This window comes from Mastigoproctus giganteus, chromosome 4, assembly GCF_048544385.1.
Source record: "Mastigoproctus giganteus isolate SK-2022 chromosome 4, ASM4854438v1, whole genome shotgun sequence".
Classification (NCBI taxonomy): Eukaryota; Metazoa; Arthropoda; class Arachnida; order Uropygi; family Thelyphonidae; genus Mastigoproctus; species Mastigoproctus giganteus.
Window position 1 is genome coordinate 50,217,650 of NC_143578.1, and position 18,195 is coordinate 50,235,844.

Sequence of the window (18,195 nt, forward strand, 5' to 3'; positions counted from 1 at the left end):
ATAATAATTTGTCCTTTTTCTGTCAATAGCTGCAGCAATAGCCTAATATGAGTGAGAATATGCAAATATCTTAATTTGGATTTCACATATATATTTTAAATGACACAGTGATTCATGAAATATATACACTGAAACATACAGTTTTGGCAAACTTATAGCTATGTAACTGCACCTCTGGGAAACAATGTTTGTTGCTGACTATACTAATGCTATCTCAACCATTCTACTGACAAAAAAAGAAGGGAGCAGAATACACACTAATAGCATCCCTGTTCTTATAATTCTGGATTTTTTTTTTTTTTTTTGGGTTGGGTAGCTATTTCAAGTGTGATTCAACACACATCTGTAAACAGTTAAAGATATCAAGCTTTGTGTAAAGAATGAAAACTAATCAGTAAAAAAAATACTGTTTATGACATCCTGTATTACACACGTCAACTTATAAATGACATGCAAGAAACACAACTCAAATATCATTCTCGAAATATGATCATTATAATGAAATTTAGTTGTTTGTATAATTTTCACCTGAAATATTAAGCCATCTATGAAGTTCATGCAGTTTATACATACTGATGTTTTAATATGTACTGAGCATTGGTTTCTTAGATTGCTCTCTATGGCAAACTACTTTGCAGTTTCTCATATTTAATATTTCTTACTTGAAGTTTATTATTTCTATCACAGGACTTTTTGGGATAGCATTATTTTACTTAATCTAAAAGGGGTGATACTCTGTCTTACCTCATCTGAAATGTGTTGTATTATAAGAAAAACAAAAAAACTACACTTTAAAATATCTGAAAATATCTATGTCTCTATAGCATTATTAGTTGTAGCTTAATAAATATTGAATAATACAGACCAGGGATGGCAAACCTTTTTAAAGGTGCGTGCCAAAATTGGCTAAATCTTTTAAAAAACTACCCTCGTGTGCCCCTCGGAAGGCAATATTCAAGACATTTAATCACACAATTTTGTCAAAATTTCATCAGTATGTATCACCACTCCAACTTCAAACAAATCACTACACGAATACAGCTATTTACTGAATGGTGTGACGTCACTACATGCCTGGCAGAGAGAACAGACACGCACAGGTCATGACTCAAGGCGAATTCCCTGGAGTGATGTTTTGAAGTTTGAAATCTTTTTGGGATGCTTTGAATTCAGCATGGAAAAAATTTATATGCGTGATACTTTGGGCATGCATTCCATAGGTTCGCCACCTCTGATATAGACTAACCTAATCATGACTTTAAACGAGTTATGAACTTCGCAAGTTATTTCCACTAAGCAGTAACTACAATTTATAATACTGTTGCACCATAATGATTACCTTTATAAAGAGCATCACATTCAAGAACCTGTACCACAATCACATGCATGACCCAGAGTTGTGCATGCTAGTCAAGGGACCAGTATAAGTTCCAGAATGATGCCTTTTTTATAAAGGTAATTATCATGGTGTGACAGTGGTTTAAATTGTAATTATCTCTTAACAGACTAAAATGGTTAGTTGTAATTGAAATTAATGTGTGTAGTGTTGTATACAGAAAATGTTAATTTATACAGGATTATTTTGCAGACTATTCAAAAAAATTAAGGCTACATGAAATATTTATCTTTATTTATAAGAATCAGTTACATATCAATTACTTTTTTATTATCACCATTTCAACCTTTATCTTTTTTTTCTTGCTGAATGCCCATTCAAAATACAGGATGTAATGCACATAGATCAAATGAACATTCGGGGAAAAAAAAAAAAAAGAAAGAAAGAAAAGGGGGCACCTAACAGGTGCGTTAATCTCTATATTAATATTATATTACACTGATTAGGATCAAAATTTGAAAATTATAGGAAATACAAGATATTATATAGTAGAAGTATAAATACAGTAGGTTTCAAATGTATAAAACAGGAAAAACAGCAGTACAATAGAAGTATTGCTTAAAACTGTAGCTCAAAACCAAATTTTCTTTTATAGGAATTTAGACACCTAACACAGAGAAAGCAATAATTATTTCATAAGAAATTAGTAAAGAATGAGTAGGAAAACTTATCCCATTCAGAACAATTAAAATTCACCTAAAAAATAAATAAATCAATCTACTGATTTATATCAGTACTAGGACCACTGTTGTTTTTGATTTTCTTAAATGACACTAATGAAGGAATATGGAGCATAATGTCAAGATCTGTAGAGTAGTTTTTTTTTTGGTTTTTTTTTTATGAAAACCCCAAACATGAAAGGTATCAAAACCTATAGTACTTAGTACCGTGCATGGGTTGAAGGAGAAGTATGGGGGGGGGGGATGCCGGAAACTTTACTCTAGAGACTAAACATGGGTTTCACCACTTCAAGCCTCCAATAAGCAAAGTGGTGGTATTTCACCGGCTGATGAAAGTCATCTACCACCTTAATGATCAGTGCCGACAGCACTTCTTCACAATGATTTAGATAGCCTTCAGGAATGGCCACAAAAGTGGCAGCTAAGTTTCAATGCAGTAAAATTCAAGGTTTTACAATTAAGAAATAATGGTTCCAAAATAACTTATACACTTGGTAGGGTTAAATTACAAACAGTAGAAGAAGAAAGGAATTTGGGAGTTATGATATGTATGAAGTTCTCTGAGCAGTATAGACAGGCAGCAAGGAAAGCCCATGGTGTCCTATCAATTATTATTGTACATTTGATTGTAGAGATAGGGATATCATAATCTTACTGTATAAGATAATTGTAAGACTGCATCCAAAAAAAAGACATCGAGCTTCTTGAAAGGGATGTCCATGTTAGGTAAGACTTCAAATAAGTGGGATAGAGCTTGGTAATTTGGCACCTTAGAGAAGACCTGACTGAAGTGTAAGGCTCTGAGGAGAGAAAGTAAAATGAGGGCAAAATTTTTACTGTTATAAATAATTCCAGAACTAAAGGCCATAAATTCAAATTAAGAGGGAAGAGGTTAAACTGCACTGCAGGAACTTTTCTTTCATCCAGTGAACTGTTGATAACTGGAATAATCTGCCTCCACTGGTGGTTGAGGGTGTCAGCTTGGGAAAATTCAAAGATCAAATGGAGAGGTACTTACGTGAAGAGGGATCAAATAAGTTGTTTATTTTCTTTTTCTTATTTATTTATTATTTTTACTTTATTATTCTTTCTTCAATATTTCATTAAGAAGCGTCATTGGCAATCTATTATACATTTAAAAAAAAATTTTTTTTTTATGAAAATCCCAAACACGAGAGGTATTAGAACCTATAGTACTTAGTACCGTGCTTGGGTTGGAGGTTGAGAAGATGAAAGAAGATATTTGTTGACATTAGACTTGAACTTCTCTAGACTATAATTTTCAGGAAATATGTATGAAGGAAGGTTGTTCCAGAAAACGGCAGTTGAATGAATAAACGAGGAAGATGAAAAGTTGGTTCTGTGAGTTTGAAGTTGGACAGTAAATGGATGTTGGCTGGTGGTGGCACGTGTTCGGGTTGTTTTGAAAGAGAGTGCGAATTATAGAAGCCAATTCAGAAGAACAGTGCCCATGGAAGTATCTGTATAAAAGGCATGCAGCAGAAACAGTACATCTATGAGACAGACAGTGGAGAGACTCTGTTAGAGAGGAGTCATTAATTAACCTAACTGCCCTCTTCTGAATGGAATCTAGAAGCATGAGAGAGGTTTTGGGAGTGCTGCCCCAGATGTGGGAACAATATTCCATGGTAGGGCGGATTTGCGATTTGTACAGAGTGAACAGCTGTTTGGAAGAAAAGTAATGCCGAGATTTGTAATGTGCTTGTACCAAGAGAGATTACAAGCCAGGGTAATCCCCAAAAGAGATATATCATTTAGCCTAGAAATAGGAGTGTCACCAAAGATAAGCATAGGAGCAGATGAATCCTTTTTGCGAGATATAAGACAAAACAGAGTTTTAAAAGGATTGAAATCAACTAAGTTGTCTTTGCCCCACTGGATAATTACCTGAAGATCGGCATTTAAGAAATTGGTAGCAGATATTTGAGAAGTTGAAGCTGATAGGGAAAGGTTTTTCAAAATGGAAAGTGGAACGCAATGTGCTATCATCGGCAAAACTATGGATAGGATTTCCGGTGGGCAATGGAAGAAGGTCACTAATATACAAGAGGAAAAGAGTGGGGGAAAGAACTGAACCTTGGGGGACACCAGCATTAGTGGAGAAGTTAGAAGACAGAGCGCCATCTACCATCACCCTCAGTGAGTGACCAGAGAGAAAACTGGATAACCAATTACAAAAAACAGTTGGCAAACCATAAGATGGAAGTTTGTTTAGAAGACCTTTATGCCAAACACGATCGAAAGCCTTTGAGATGTCAAGAGCAACTGCTTGTATTTCACCAAACTTTTCCATTGAATTTATCCATAAATGGGTAACATAAGCCAGAATATCACCAGTGGATCGACACTGACGGAATCCATACTGACGATCGTTGATCAGATGGAAGGTTTCTAGGTACATTATACATTTATCAGAACCATTACTGAATATATGTTTATCCACAATCTTGCCCTTAGATTTTGCATCTACAAAGACATTGTACATCACTTAAAAAGTTTTAACATTGAGCTTATGATATTAATCTAAATTAAATAGATTAATTCGTAATTATGAACTTACATAACTAAATGATGCTTTGTCCTCAAGATGTACAATTTAACTACTCACTATTGGCATAGCAGAAGAGTAGATCTAAATATGAGTATTATGAAAAAAGTTTAGTATCATGTAGTTTAGCATGTCAGAAAGGATGGTTAAATAAGTTTTATGCATGCAGCTGTTCCTTTGTATACATAATGAAATCCAAATGTAGAAAATAAGAATTTTCTTTTCTATTCCCAATTTTGATTCTTTAGGGAAAAAAAAAAAAAAAAAAAATATATATATATACTGGGTGGTAATAAAATAAGCTTTCACATTCAGGAGACCCTAAGGTCAAAACAGTTTGAATTAGCGATTTGAAAATCGGTGGGTATGTCATTTAGGGTATGGAGAAGCGATTTGCAGAAGAAAAAAAATCAGTTCAAATTTTTGCCACCAGGGGAAAAAGGCATTGCACATATATGTAAAAATTGTCATTTACTTCAAGACACACTGCTTATGCAAATGACATCCTGTTAGATAAAAGCAGAAAGGCCAACACCACCGTCGATAACCATTACGGCTCTTACAAAAAAAGGAACATGCTCTTTTAGTAAAACTGTTCTACCAGAATAATAGTAACACTAATGCAGCACTACGTGAATATCAGAAACTTAATCCTATTGAATCTACAGTATACACGAGAAGTGAATTCGACGAAATGTATAAGAAATGTAGCGATATATGGTAGGATGAAGTGACCGAGTAAGATATGAAAAAGCGACCAAAATAAGACTACACTGCAGTGTTTTTCACAATTTCAGTGTCTTCGTCAGAGGTCATCCACCGAAATTATGAGAAAGATGGCAATGTTCTTGCTTCTGTTTCCGAGATGCTCTATATGCTATGGTATATGTGTGCTGTAGATGTGTTAAGCAGGAAATTTGAAATTTTGTGGCTGGAATAAGGTCTAATAAATTGTCCCAATAAGTGTAATTATAATTATTATTAGTAGGGCATACAGATCATGGATGACCTTACAGAAGCAAGCAAAAAGAATTGAAAAACTGAAGTTGAGAAAAACAAATAACTGAGATGAAGTAATGGAAAGTGTAGAGCGTAATTTCAAACATAGGTGGTGGAACAAAGAAAATATTGAAAAATGTATAGAAGAATATATAAGCAGTTCCAGAAGAATATAGAAGCAGTTCCAGGTGGTGTGAGCACAGCCTAGACAGTGTTTTATGATGATAATAATAGTATTAAGAAAATAAGTAAGAGTAGAGGGTGGAGATTAATTGTAGCAAAAAGGATGATAACATTAATTATGGATCGGGGACACTGCATAAGCAGATGTACCCTACAGCCATAACGTATATATATTTTACGGTATGAAGAAAGTGTGAATATCTTTTTCCATATCTTACTTGGTCATTGATGAACTCGCATGAACATTACAGTCTCCAAGCATTGCCTTTCTTGCAGAGCGGGAATAATGTGATCTCTAAGAACGCAGTACCGTGCACTAGTTACTGTACACCCTACGGGGCCACAAAGTGTAGACTGTTCAAAGAAAAATGGTCCAATTATAAACTGTGCTGTGAATCCACACCATACTGTAATGTATGGACTTTGTAGTGGTCTTTTATGCACAGCAGATGGACAAGAAGTTCCCCATATTCGGCAGTTTTGTGCATTTACAGCCTCATAAAGAGTGAAATGTGCCTCATCAGACCACAAGATCATTCGAGCCAATGTATCGTCAAGTTCCATATGGGCCAGAAATCGTAAAGCAAAGTCTATTCGTTGTTGCTAATCACAAGACTTTAGTCATGAATCTTGTACGGGAACCAGCATAAAATTATTCTAAGCACTTTACGTACAGTAGACTAAGGAGGGTTCAAGTCTCTTGACACATCTCTGGCACTAATTGGTAGTGTTTCGCATTCTGACCTGGAGGCCTTTGCAACCACCACTTCATCCACTACCTCTGTTCCTAAAAGTGGTTGTCCCCTGCCTGGAATTACACCTAACTCCCCGATCGCTTCAAATTTCTTTATTAGTTTTCGAAGCCCCACCTACGTCAAAGGTCCTTTACACAAACCTTTAACCCTTTGCCTGTCCCATGCATCACATGTGATACACACTTACTGGAGTTTTAAATACGATAAATTTTCGATAAACGTCTGAAACTTACTCAGTTTTTCGATTTAAACGTGTTATAGTTTGTCTTCCAACTCAGTGTGCATCACATCTGATTCACAAAGCGCAAGAATGTGAATTATCTGAAATAATATGGTGGAGTTAATAAATATATAAAAAACGCACAAATATAAATAAAGTAGCTTTTATTTCTCATTCAATACACTACATAATATTATTTATGGTATTCATTGAAACAAGGTAGGCAAAATGGTTTGTCACATTCGACACATTCTGTTGAGACTTGTTTAGATTTTTTCATTGCTTATTTGCGATTTTCCTTCGATATGATTTTTGTATAACAACGACACCTTCTCTGAATGAGTTTTCCGTCTTCTCTTCTTGGTATATTTCGTAATGTGTGGGCCTTTTTAATTGGTTTATTTATAGAACTTAAGATACGTAAAAAATTACTCTATAAAGCCATGCAACATGATAAAAGTAACTATTTTGAACGAAAGTATGGCTTAGTACATGCAAAATATATGTGGACAGGCAAAGGGTTAAACAAAAAAATTTTCTTCACACTTTCTTCATAACATAAAATATATATAAATTGTGGCTGTAGGATACATCTGCTTATGCACAGTGTCCCTGATCCATAATTAATGTTATCTTCCTTTTCGCTACAATTACTCTCCACTCTCTACTCTTACTTATTTTCTTAATACTATTATATATATATATATATAAATTAAGTAAGTGATATTAATGAGATATAAATCAGAAGTCTTATCACTGGAAATGACCTCTATACCAGTACAATGGTATGAAGTAATTTAACCACTTGGCACACACTTGGAAATTTGAGTTCCATCCTAAGCCAGAAGAATTTTTGATAGCCATTTCACTTGGGTTGTTTGTGTTGTATGAAGCAATAGCATGCAGTTTCCCAAGAGTTTTTTTTTTTTTTGTGTTTTTTCCTCCCTGCAAACAGACAAATCAACTTTGAAGGTATGCAATTAGAGAGCCACACACTGATGAAGAAGGTTTGTTTGTTTGTTTGTTTGTTTTTTTTTTTTTTTTTAGGAGCATTAGCAACTAAGGCCATATTGCTCCAGGATATGCGGTGGTCATTCCCTGACCTTTCCGCATCCTCCGTATTTGGTGGTGACGGGCTCGAACTCCGGTCTAATCAAGAAGCGTGTGCTACGCACTGCTGCTCCTTCCCACCTGGCTACGGAGGCGCCAATGAAGAAGGAAAGTGGGCAGCCACCATACGTGGCCTATATACAATCTCCAGAACTGCAGGCAGAACGCTAATCATCATCACCACTGGAAACAGTAACTAAAACTCTTAACCTTTATTTTTGTTTGAAATATTGTTTGCAGTCCCAGTAACTTATACATTCATTTGGGTTGAATTAAAAAAAGTAAATGAAGAAAGGGATTTTGAAGTTATGATATAGGTGGACACGAAGTTCTCCATGTAGTGCAAACATGTGGCAGGGAGGGCTCATGGTGTTTCACTGACTGATTAAACATTTGCTTATAGAGATAGGGAGATCATAATCCCACTGTATAAAGCAAATGTGAGTCTGTACTTAGAATACACTGCCCAGGTATGAATAATGCACTTAAAAAGGGATGCTGAGCTTCTTGAAAAGGTTCAAAGATGGAAAAGGTGCCCAGTGAGATCAGTAAAGGAAAGATTTCAAGTATGTGGGTTACAGAGCATGGTAACTGGGCACCTTAGAGTTCTAATTGAGGTCTATGAGTATAAGTATTTGGCACTGATCTTGGGAGGAGAAAATAAAACAAACGAAGGCAAAATTTTCACTGCTATAAATTGAAATTACAAGTGAAGCAGTTAATACTGGAGTGTAAGAATTTTTGCTTTTAGTCAGTGGGTTGTTACTGGAATAGTTCTATTCAAACTAAAATTCACATGGATATATACTGGAGTGTAAGAATTTTTGCTTTTAGTCAGTGGGTTGTTACTGGAATAGTTCTATTCGAACTAAAATTCACATGGATATATATATTCAATCTCATTGTAAAAAAATCAAACAAAAAACAAAGCATAAAAAAAAAAAAAATACTCACTCATAAAATGATAAATGATAAGTTACAATATCTGCAATTGCCTGTGTATCAGCAGCAGAGCCAGAACGACAACAGTAGATATGATCAGTCACTTTTGTCAACTTGTCTGTAACTCGGTTGGCAATATAGGCACTGCAGAAAGATAAGTTAAGAGAAAATGAATCATCTTCAAATATATAATAATTTTAAAAGAGTTATATACTTGTCTGATCATTAATTTGTCTTATACTCTTATTTTAACTACAATATAATGTCAATACAAATCTCAAATTATTCAGACTAAATTTACTAAATTTTCATCATTACACTCATATAATGGAAAAAAAAAACATTATAGAAAAAACTTTTTAAGTCCTCTCCACTTCCCTTTCATTCCTATATCTGGTAGTACAAGTATAATGTCTGAAATCTTGCAACCTCACGGCATGGAGACTGCTGGGTTTTTTTTTTTTTTTTTGATTTTTCAGATTTTTAAATAATAAATCTAACCAAATATATGTCAAAATTCAAACATGGATAAAGGGAGAATGCACTGGCAGCACAGCTGTCTACTTTTTTGATTAATTTTCCATGTGATTAACTTATTTGTATTATCTACACTATTTTATTCTTATTTATTCTTTCATCCTTTGTCATTGATCACAATTTGGAAACAAGAAACTTGGTACTATGAAGTTACCTAAGTGATCACCTAGAAAATCACTACATTAGTATTTCATTTAAAAAAATAATACAAAATGATTTTTTATGTAATTTTTTTTTTTATTACGAATAAGGTTTTTAGATATTTCCCCACACCTTTGAGCGATCAATACCAAATACTTTTTTACTGTATTGGCAGATGTCAGAACACCTTCAATCGCTCTGAAATCAATGCCAAAAAAAAAAAAAAAAAAAAAAAAAATCAACCCAGATAAGAAATGTGTAGCCTGGATAATAATTGTTGGCATTTAAAGTAGGTATCAATTTTACAAACATTAGATAGGAAATAAGATAGTTTTTGGTATTTTCAATTTTCTGAACAATATTCACTTGTACAATATCATTGGTCAACTGTATTCTTAAACACTGGATGAAAGTGTAAACTGCAAACAATTTTCCACAGCCATGTTGTTGTTATTTGTTATTTGGTTTTTAGGAGCATTAGCAACTAAGGCCATATTGCTCCAGGTATATGCGGTGGTCATTCCCTGACCTTTCCGCATCCTCCGTATTTGGTGGTGACGGGCTCGAACCCCAATCTAATCAAGAAGCGTGGGCTACGCACTGCTGCTCCTTCCACAGCCATGTTCAGATATTTTAATACAGTACACTCATGCCTGTTTTAATTATTAACAGCTGTACAGTGTGTAACCAGAAAGGCAAGTTTAATGATTACAACCATAATAACACCCTGGGATAAGTTTGCATGTGCTATCAAGCATGCAAACTTATCCCAGGGTTGTTGTGCAGATTTTGTATTTCCATGCATACTACTCTTTCTCGCTTTAGAAAGCTGTTGTTGTTATTATTGGGGTTTTTAGGGCATTAGCAACTAAGGCCATATACTGTCTGTAAATTGTGTGTGTTCTATGGTTGATTTTCTGTTTGGACGAAAAACCCAAATTTTCAGAGGGAAAAAAAACCATGTTATCCTCACATGAGACCAACTAACTCAGCCATCATTGTGAAAAAAGGCCTATAAAAATTCCTCTTTTCCACACAGGGTAGGGAGGACTGAGATTCTACCAACTGTGTTATCCACGGGGGGGCGCTTAAGAAAGCAATAAAGATATAACTAATATAAAGATTAATATCAATAAGGATTAATTTTCAAAGCAAATAAATGCACAGAATGATAACTGAAACTTGCATTGTCGAAAGAATCGGAAATTCAAAAACATAAACCAAAATGCTGCTCTCTTTAGTTAGCAATTTATTAAAGACTGCCTGCTCCATTAACAAAAGTTATTACAGAACAATGAGAAAAGAGTAGAGAAAATGTAATGAACATCACATAAGTTCATATAAGATAAACTGATTGCACAAGATTTCATACTAAGTATTTTTACATACAGCAAAGGTATGGCTTTTAACCTGTGTTCGTAAGCAAATGCAATTTTTAAAAAAGTAAAAAATAATAATTCAAATGTCTGGATTTCAGATCATTATGGTTTATGGACAGCTGGATTTCAGATGTTCTATCTGTATATATCTCCATCTATGCCGGTTCCACTTCAGTAGATAGTCAATATACATTATTTTAACCTGTTTTGACAAATTACAGTTTAATTTCTTTAAGCAAAAAAAATTAAAAATTATAGACACTTAAAAACAGCATAAGGTACATAAAGAATACTATAAGATACAGGTGAACCTTTTCATAATCATCTATAACAGGTAGGTAAAACTGACAGCCTTCAAATGTTTGCTCTGATTCCCCACTAATTCTGTTAAACTTTTGAAGGTTACCAGTGTTAAGCCAATGTGAAGATAATGGTAATACATAAAGAAGATATACTAATATAAAATTTATAAATTATGTGAAAATATATAACATTTTCTTCAATAATCTTACACCCATGTGTTGTGTACACAGTAGTGCAGCCTGAGAGTTCCCAAGAGTCATTGGTGTGGCCCACAAGAAGAGTCGGTGATGTAGCTACAAGCACATCTGAATTTGACACCCTGATCTACAACCTCAAAACACTCAAGCTTTCTAGTAGACGGATTTCAATACACCAAGAACAATGTAATAATTCAAAATACAATAATAATTTCTTAAATAATAATTAAAGAAAAACTGAATTATAATTGTTGTCATATTCAGGAACAGTTACATTTCAACTTGAAGAGAACCTCTACTTAATTATAGAGGCAAATTTGTTAATCATTAACATACAATTCATCATTTCTTACTAAGCTATTATCAAACCTAACAATGACTGATACACTCATGAGTTTACACTGCCAAACTGTGTTACTACATATACTGTTTACTGCTCATAACTTGATTAAATAAATCTTCAAGTACTTACATAAAACCTTATAAATCTGAATAATTCTGATCAATTAAATCTTCTCATAAATGCATAAAACCACACAACTCTGATATAATTTTAGCCTGAAAAAGAATTTCTGCCTTTTTTTTTTTTTTTTTTTTTTTTTTTTAAGTTTTAGTCTCAATTTCAAGACAAAAACAATATTACCTATTTTGTGTCCTCTTTTTGGGATTATATCTCACATGCACCAACTAATTAGTAAGACCATCATTCCACAGTATTGCTGATCTAGTATTTACATGCCATGCATTGAAAAGTGTCTAAAAAGACTAGGTTGCACAACGTGTACATTCAATAGTATTTAAATGTTAATTCTACTATGTTGGAAATTTAATTATATTGACTACAGCCTAATACCCAAGAGGCATCATTCATCTACTACAATTTGTAATTAGTTGGGCATATGAGCTCAAATGCCACACAAATTTTTTGACTGCCCCTTACCATGGCAACTGATAATGAAGTGGAATCCTGTCATTAGACAGCAGTAATGTATATTCTCGTAGTACAAGGCCTCATCAACTAAGTTCTAAGACTATTCATTACAAAAAAAAAAAAAAAAAAAAGTGGCAGAGGGCCTAGATGACGATAAGTGCAGGAAGCTGGTCTCCACATTACTGGTTTAAGTCACTTTCCTGTCCACAAACCAGCAATGAGCTGGTGCATTAAGTTCAAGCTTCTGTTGCAATCACAATGGCTTCAAAAGTGGAACAAATGGTCCATCAACTTTTGTATGAAGAATGTGAAAAATGGAGAGGAAATCCTCCATATGTTAAGAACAGCACCTGGTGATGCTTGTTTAAGTAAGACTCATTAATCAGTGGATGAAGCATTTCCAAAATGGCAAAGAATCTGCCAAAGATGACTCCTGTTGAAGTTGACCTTCAACTTCAAGCAGTGATAAAATGTTTACTAGACTGCATGAAAAAATTGTTCTGATCAACTTTAAAAATCTAGGATGCTGATGAACTAGAAATCGGAATTATGCCAGCCAAATTTTATGAAAAACCTTAGCATATATTGAGTGTTAGCAAAACTTGTTTCGAGAGTGTTAAGTGATAACCAAAACGTTCATCATTTAGAGCTGTGCAAGGAGCTGAAAAGATAGGTGCAATTGAACCCAAATTTCATCAATTCACTGTTACTGGTGATGAAATAAGGGTGTATGACAGTGACACTGAAATGATTCCTGTCGTCCCAGTGGAAGTTGCCAAACTTGCCCCATCTGCATAAGCATGACAGGTTTGGTCACACGTGCACACAACATTGTTTATTTATTATTCATTTATTTTTTTTGACATTCAGGATATCATTCATTATGAATTTCTTCAGCTTGATCAGGCAGTAAACCAGGGGCCAAGAATAAAGAGGTTCTGAATCAAATGAGGAGAAAAAAGTTAAAAACTCCATCAGCTGTTTGAAAATGGACGATTTCTCCACCAATACTCCTGTGCAAACTGCACTCTCTGGTCAAGAATTTTTAGTCCAAAAAACATTCCTGTAGTGATCCATCCTCCATATTCAACTGACCTTGCCATATATGATTTTTTTCCCTCTTCCACATTTTCAAAATGAAATTGAAGGGACAAAGGACACAAAGATTTGATGACATTTTGACCACCAAACAACAGAATACAATAATGGAGCTCATCGTTGATGGAAGTAATGCTGGGACAACTGAATATCATTGGGTGTGGGGGAGGAGAGTACTTTGAAGGAGTCTACTATAAAGATGATATGAACTCTATAATTTAAAAAAAAAAAAAAAAAAAGTCTTAGAACTTTTCAGTCATATCTTGTGTACTCCAATAGAAATAAATTAGTTCCACAGGGTAAAATGTTAATCAGTTTTATAAAAGGAGGATTGTACAAGAAGTTGTCAGGTGATGTCACAAAACGGTATGTTGGGGATTGGTTACTATACCATGATAAATCAAATGAACAAATACCTGCAACTCATACTGCCATCTCTATACAATGATTTCTGTCCAAGAGCAACACGGTCCTATCCCTACCCTCTATACTCTCCAATTTTGTTTCTTATGATTTCTTTTTGTTAAAAAATTTTTAACTCCAAAAGAGAAGATACTTCACACACACATATATATATATACAGTACTCTCGATTTTCCGGGATTGATGGTAAAAAAACAAATACCGGATAATCGATTTCCTGGTTAATCCAAAAATACAAAAGTCCCCGACATACGTAAGAGATACGTTCCAGGACTTCTTACTTCGTCGAGTTTTATGTAACTCGGGAATGACTAATAACATATTGCTACTATATTATTATTGACAAATCTGAATTCCACGCGATACTTGTTAACGTTTGGCCATTTTGATACATCCTTATTATAATGATTCCTTAGAGATTTAACAGATGCACTGTTTTCAAACTTTTGAATAATTTCAAGATTTTGTTTAACTGAAAACGTAACTCTTTTGCATTTACCCATCATTTTCGCGATTTATAAACAAAAAAATAAATAAACAGTTACTATAAAAAAATTTTCGACATCCCTGACAGATAACGAAACAAAATTTGTCCTTTTGCGCTGCAGCGAAACAACAAATCGATGCGACGCAATAAAATAAACTAAACATTTGGTCTCTCTCTCTTTTTTTTCGAGCAGCGGATGTGAAGACAGCAGGGATTGCAAGGAAATAGGTACACTAATCTCCCAATTACGACTTATAATGCCACTTGCCGCTTATTTACAACTTGCAAAATATCTGTTTATACCTATTCTAGTTATTACTTGAATTTTTTGATTTATGGTTGATTTTTTTTTTTTTTTTTTTAATTTGGAGTCTTGAAGTGTCCTGGTTAATTGAGTCTGCTATATATATAAAACAAATATATGAGGAAAAGGAAGTAAGAAAATAGATAAAAATATATAAAAGGAAAAGGAAGCAAGAAAATAAGCAAAAGAAATCTAAGGTAGCATAAGCTAAACCCCAGAAATATAAGCAAAAGTAGTAAGGAAATAAGAAAGTACACTGCCATCACAGAGAAAGGGTGAGAAAAAAGGTAAAAAGAATATATTCTTATTAGAATATATATAGATATATTCTCAACTGGTGTATATAATTAATAATAATATAAGTTGTAGTGAAAAATCACAACGGCTAAAAAAGAAGAACTAAAAAATATATTGTGCTGGTTTATGGATCCGGAACACTGCTAGTAATAGCAGAAATACCCAGCAACCATAATGAAATATAGATAAATAGATTAGGTAAGTGTATGAATAGGTGTGCTGACCTCTCAGGTGTAGTTACCATGGAAAAATTAAAAAGTGCCTGAAATAAATTAGTATTAATTTGCAATTTACTTTTATTTATTTTTGAATTATATTTGATTTTTTATTCCTTTTCTTTTTGGTCTGTCAGGTCGGCTATGATATACGTACATATGTCTGTTTATTTTTTGTCTGCTACATGCATGTCATAACAGAAACAGAGGCTTTACTTCTTGCTGTATTTCCTTTGGTTTTGGCTGCTGGCTCATGATTACATAGTTAAAATCTTAGGATCTATACCATTAAGTACCATTTTTATTTTATTTAATTTGCTTTTATTTTTCAGGTAATGTTTTAATTTTTTTTCATGGTAACTACACCTGACAGGTCAGCACATCTACTCATTTGCTCTGTATCTCATATTGAGATACAGAGCAAATGATGCCATCCACACTACCATCGTAGTTTCTTAAGAGTTATCTATGGTGTACCTACACCGATATTATATAGATATTAAACTCTTACTCTTAATGTATTATGCCTTGTGCATTTAGTTATTTTTAAATATCATATAAACCTTTTGGCATCTCTCATATTGTGTGATTATCTTTGCAACTGGGTTGTCATGTCTGCAATACCAGGGTACCTGCCCACCCTCCGATGATAGGCCAATAGCTTTGAAACGGTGACATCTGGGTGGTGGTACTCACTGAGAATAAGTAACATAGTCTTCTCTATTAGTGAAGCGTTACTTATTCAAGGTAGTGCAATACCATGGCAACTTGTTGTGAAGGAAGAGCACAATATGAGATACAGAGCAAATGATGCTGCCCACACTACCATCGTAAGAGTTATCTATGGCATATCTACACTGATATTATATAGATAATAAATTCATTATGTAGCAGTGAATGGGTTAAAACTTTCCCAGTGACTAAGAGAACAAGCACAGAAATTCTTGTGTCCACCCAACTTCTACTTATCAAGCAATACATTGTGAGAGCAAGTGATATATGAGAGTGACCAATTTATATATTTTATAAATATATCAATAAACAGAGGACAATTTGTTTTCAAGGTGAAGGGCAGGATGCACATGAAGTTTAGACTAAGCATACCTATAATGTATAATTAATTGCTAACTTGTTTAACAAACACTGACTGACTGGTTAACTGTGAATTATAGAAAATTATAATGGATTTTGTTTTGCATATTTTATTAGTATAACATTCTTCATCTGCCAAATCTGAGTGTAGTTTTCAGTGAAGCAAAATTAGTGCATAACCAAAAAATAATCAACAAACTGATGCTAATTAATTCAACTGATATGCTAACTTAACAGATTATATGAAGCGTAGCAATAAAGTTCCTGGACTGGTGCCATTGCAGTCACGTGCAATGAGTTTTAAAATAAACAGAAGTGGTATGTTATAGTTCAAACTTCATCCAACAGATGGCAGTACAGAGATTATCCAATAGGCTGACAGGCTGCAAGTAACAACCAGTTTCATTAGTAACATTAACGTTCCATGTCACAATTTTGCAATCAGCAACGAACAAATATCAAATTTTGCCTTAAACTGGAAAAATCTGCAATAGAAACATACAAAATGTTAAAAACTGTTTATTGTGATGAAATGCAAGTTGTACCAATGGTTTAAAGTGGTTCAAAGACAGATGTGAAGATGTTCCTGATGACTCAAGAAGTGGGCCTCCAACCTCTCAAAATGAAGAAAGAGTTGCAAAAGTTCAAGATATTGTGGGAAGAGATTGATTCTCAGAATAATGGCTGATGAGTTGGATGTGAATAAAGAGATGATTTGTCAATTCTGCATGAAGATTTGAGGAAAAGGAAGGTCTCTACAAAATTTGTGCCACACACTTTTCATTGCTTCTGCTCATCAGTGAGGCTATGTGGCACAAATTTTGTACAGACCTTCCTTTTCCTCAAATCTTCATGCAGAATTTGACAAATCATCTCCTTATTCACATCCAACTCATCAGCCATCATTCTGAGGATCAAACAATGATATCTTCCCACAATTTCTTGAACTTTTGCAACTCTTTCTTCATTTTGAGAGGCTGATGGATGCCCACTTCTTGAGTCACCACGAACATCTTCACGCCTGTCTTTGAACTACTTATACCATTGGTACAACTTTCATCACCATAAACAGTTTTTAACATTTTATACATTTCTGTTGCAGATTTTCCCAGATTAAGGCAAAATTTGATATTTTTCGTTGCTCATTGCAAAACTACGACATGAAACATTTTGAAATCCACTGCATGCTCTGACAAGTGTTGTGTGATTCAGTACAACTCAGATATGAAGTGTCAGAGCATGCAGTGGACTTCAAAATCATCAAAGGCCCAGGAATTTCATTTACAGAAGTCCAGGATTAAGACGATGCTGATTATGTGTTTTGGCAAACAGAGTGTGATTCAAAGGAATTTGTACCTGAAGGGGAGAATCAATGCTATGTTCTATGTACAGGTGCTTTAAAGACTACTGAAGCACATTTCCTGGGTAAGGCCACAATTTCCAGAGAAAGGCAACTGGTTCTTGTTGCACAACAATGATCCCACCCATTTTGCACATGTGAAGACGTTTCTGATGAAACATGACATTTTACAGAATAATCATCTTCCCTAATCTCCCAATCTAGCACCAGCAGACTTCTTCCTCTTTCCGAGGATGAAAACTGCTCTCAAAGGAAAGAGATTTCAGGATGTTGAGTACATAAAGAAAAATTTAACTGCTAAACTAAACATCTCTTTGGATGGTTTCACTGACTCTTTTCAGAAACTTTTAGAATGGTGTAATAAGTGCATTCAATCAGGTGGTGATTATTTTGAATAAAAATGGTTTTGAGCTCCTTCACTTTGTGTTCTTTTTATTGCACTAGTCCAGAAACTATTGCCACACCTCATAAATAATAACCTCATCAAAATGCTGCTTAAACTGCTTTTGCTTCTTCTAATATGCCTAATCAGATGCAGAATTTATACAAACTGTAGAACTATAACAGTGCCTTTAAAT

The 18,195-nt window shown here is 34.2% G+C and overlaps 1 protein-coding gene across 1 annotated transcript in view; it reads right to left on the minus strand.

Moving 5' to 3' along the window:
* Nucleotides 1-18,195, minus strand: part of Prosbeta1 (proteasome beta1 subunit) — a 42,013-nt gene that overhangs the window by 16,109 nt on the left and 7,709 nt on the right. Inside the window, exon 3 of the mRNA XM_090371540.1 lies at nucleotides 8,867-8,998. Within this exon, the coding sequence (XP_090227666.1) occupies nucleotides 8,867-8,998 (132 nt within the window). The remainder of the gene's footprint in view (nucleotides 1-8,866; nucleotides 8,999-18,195) is intronic.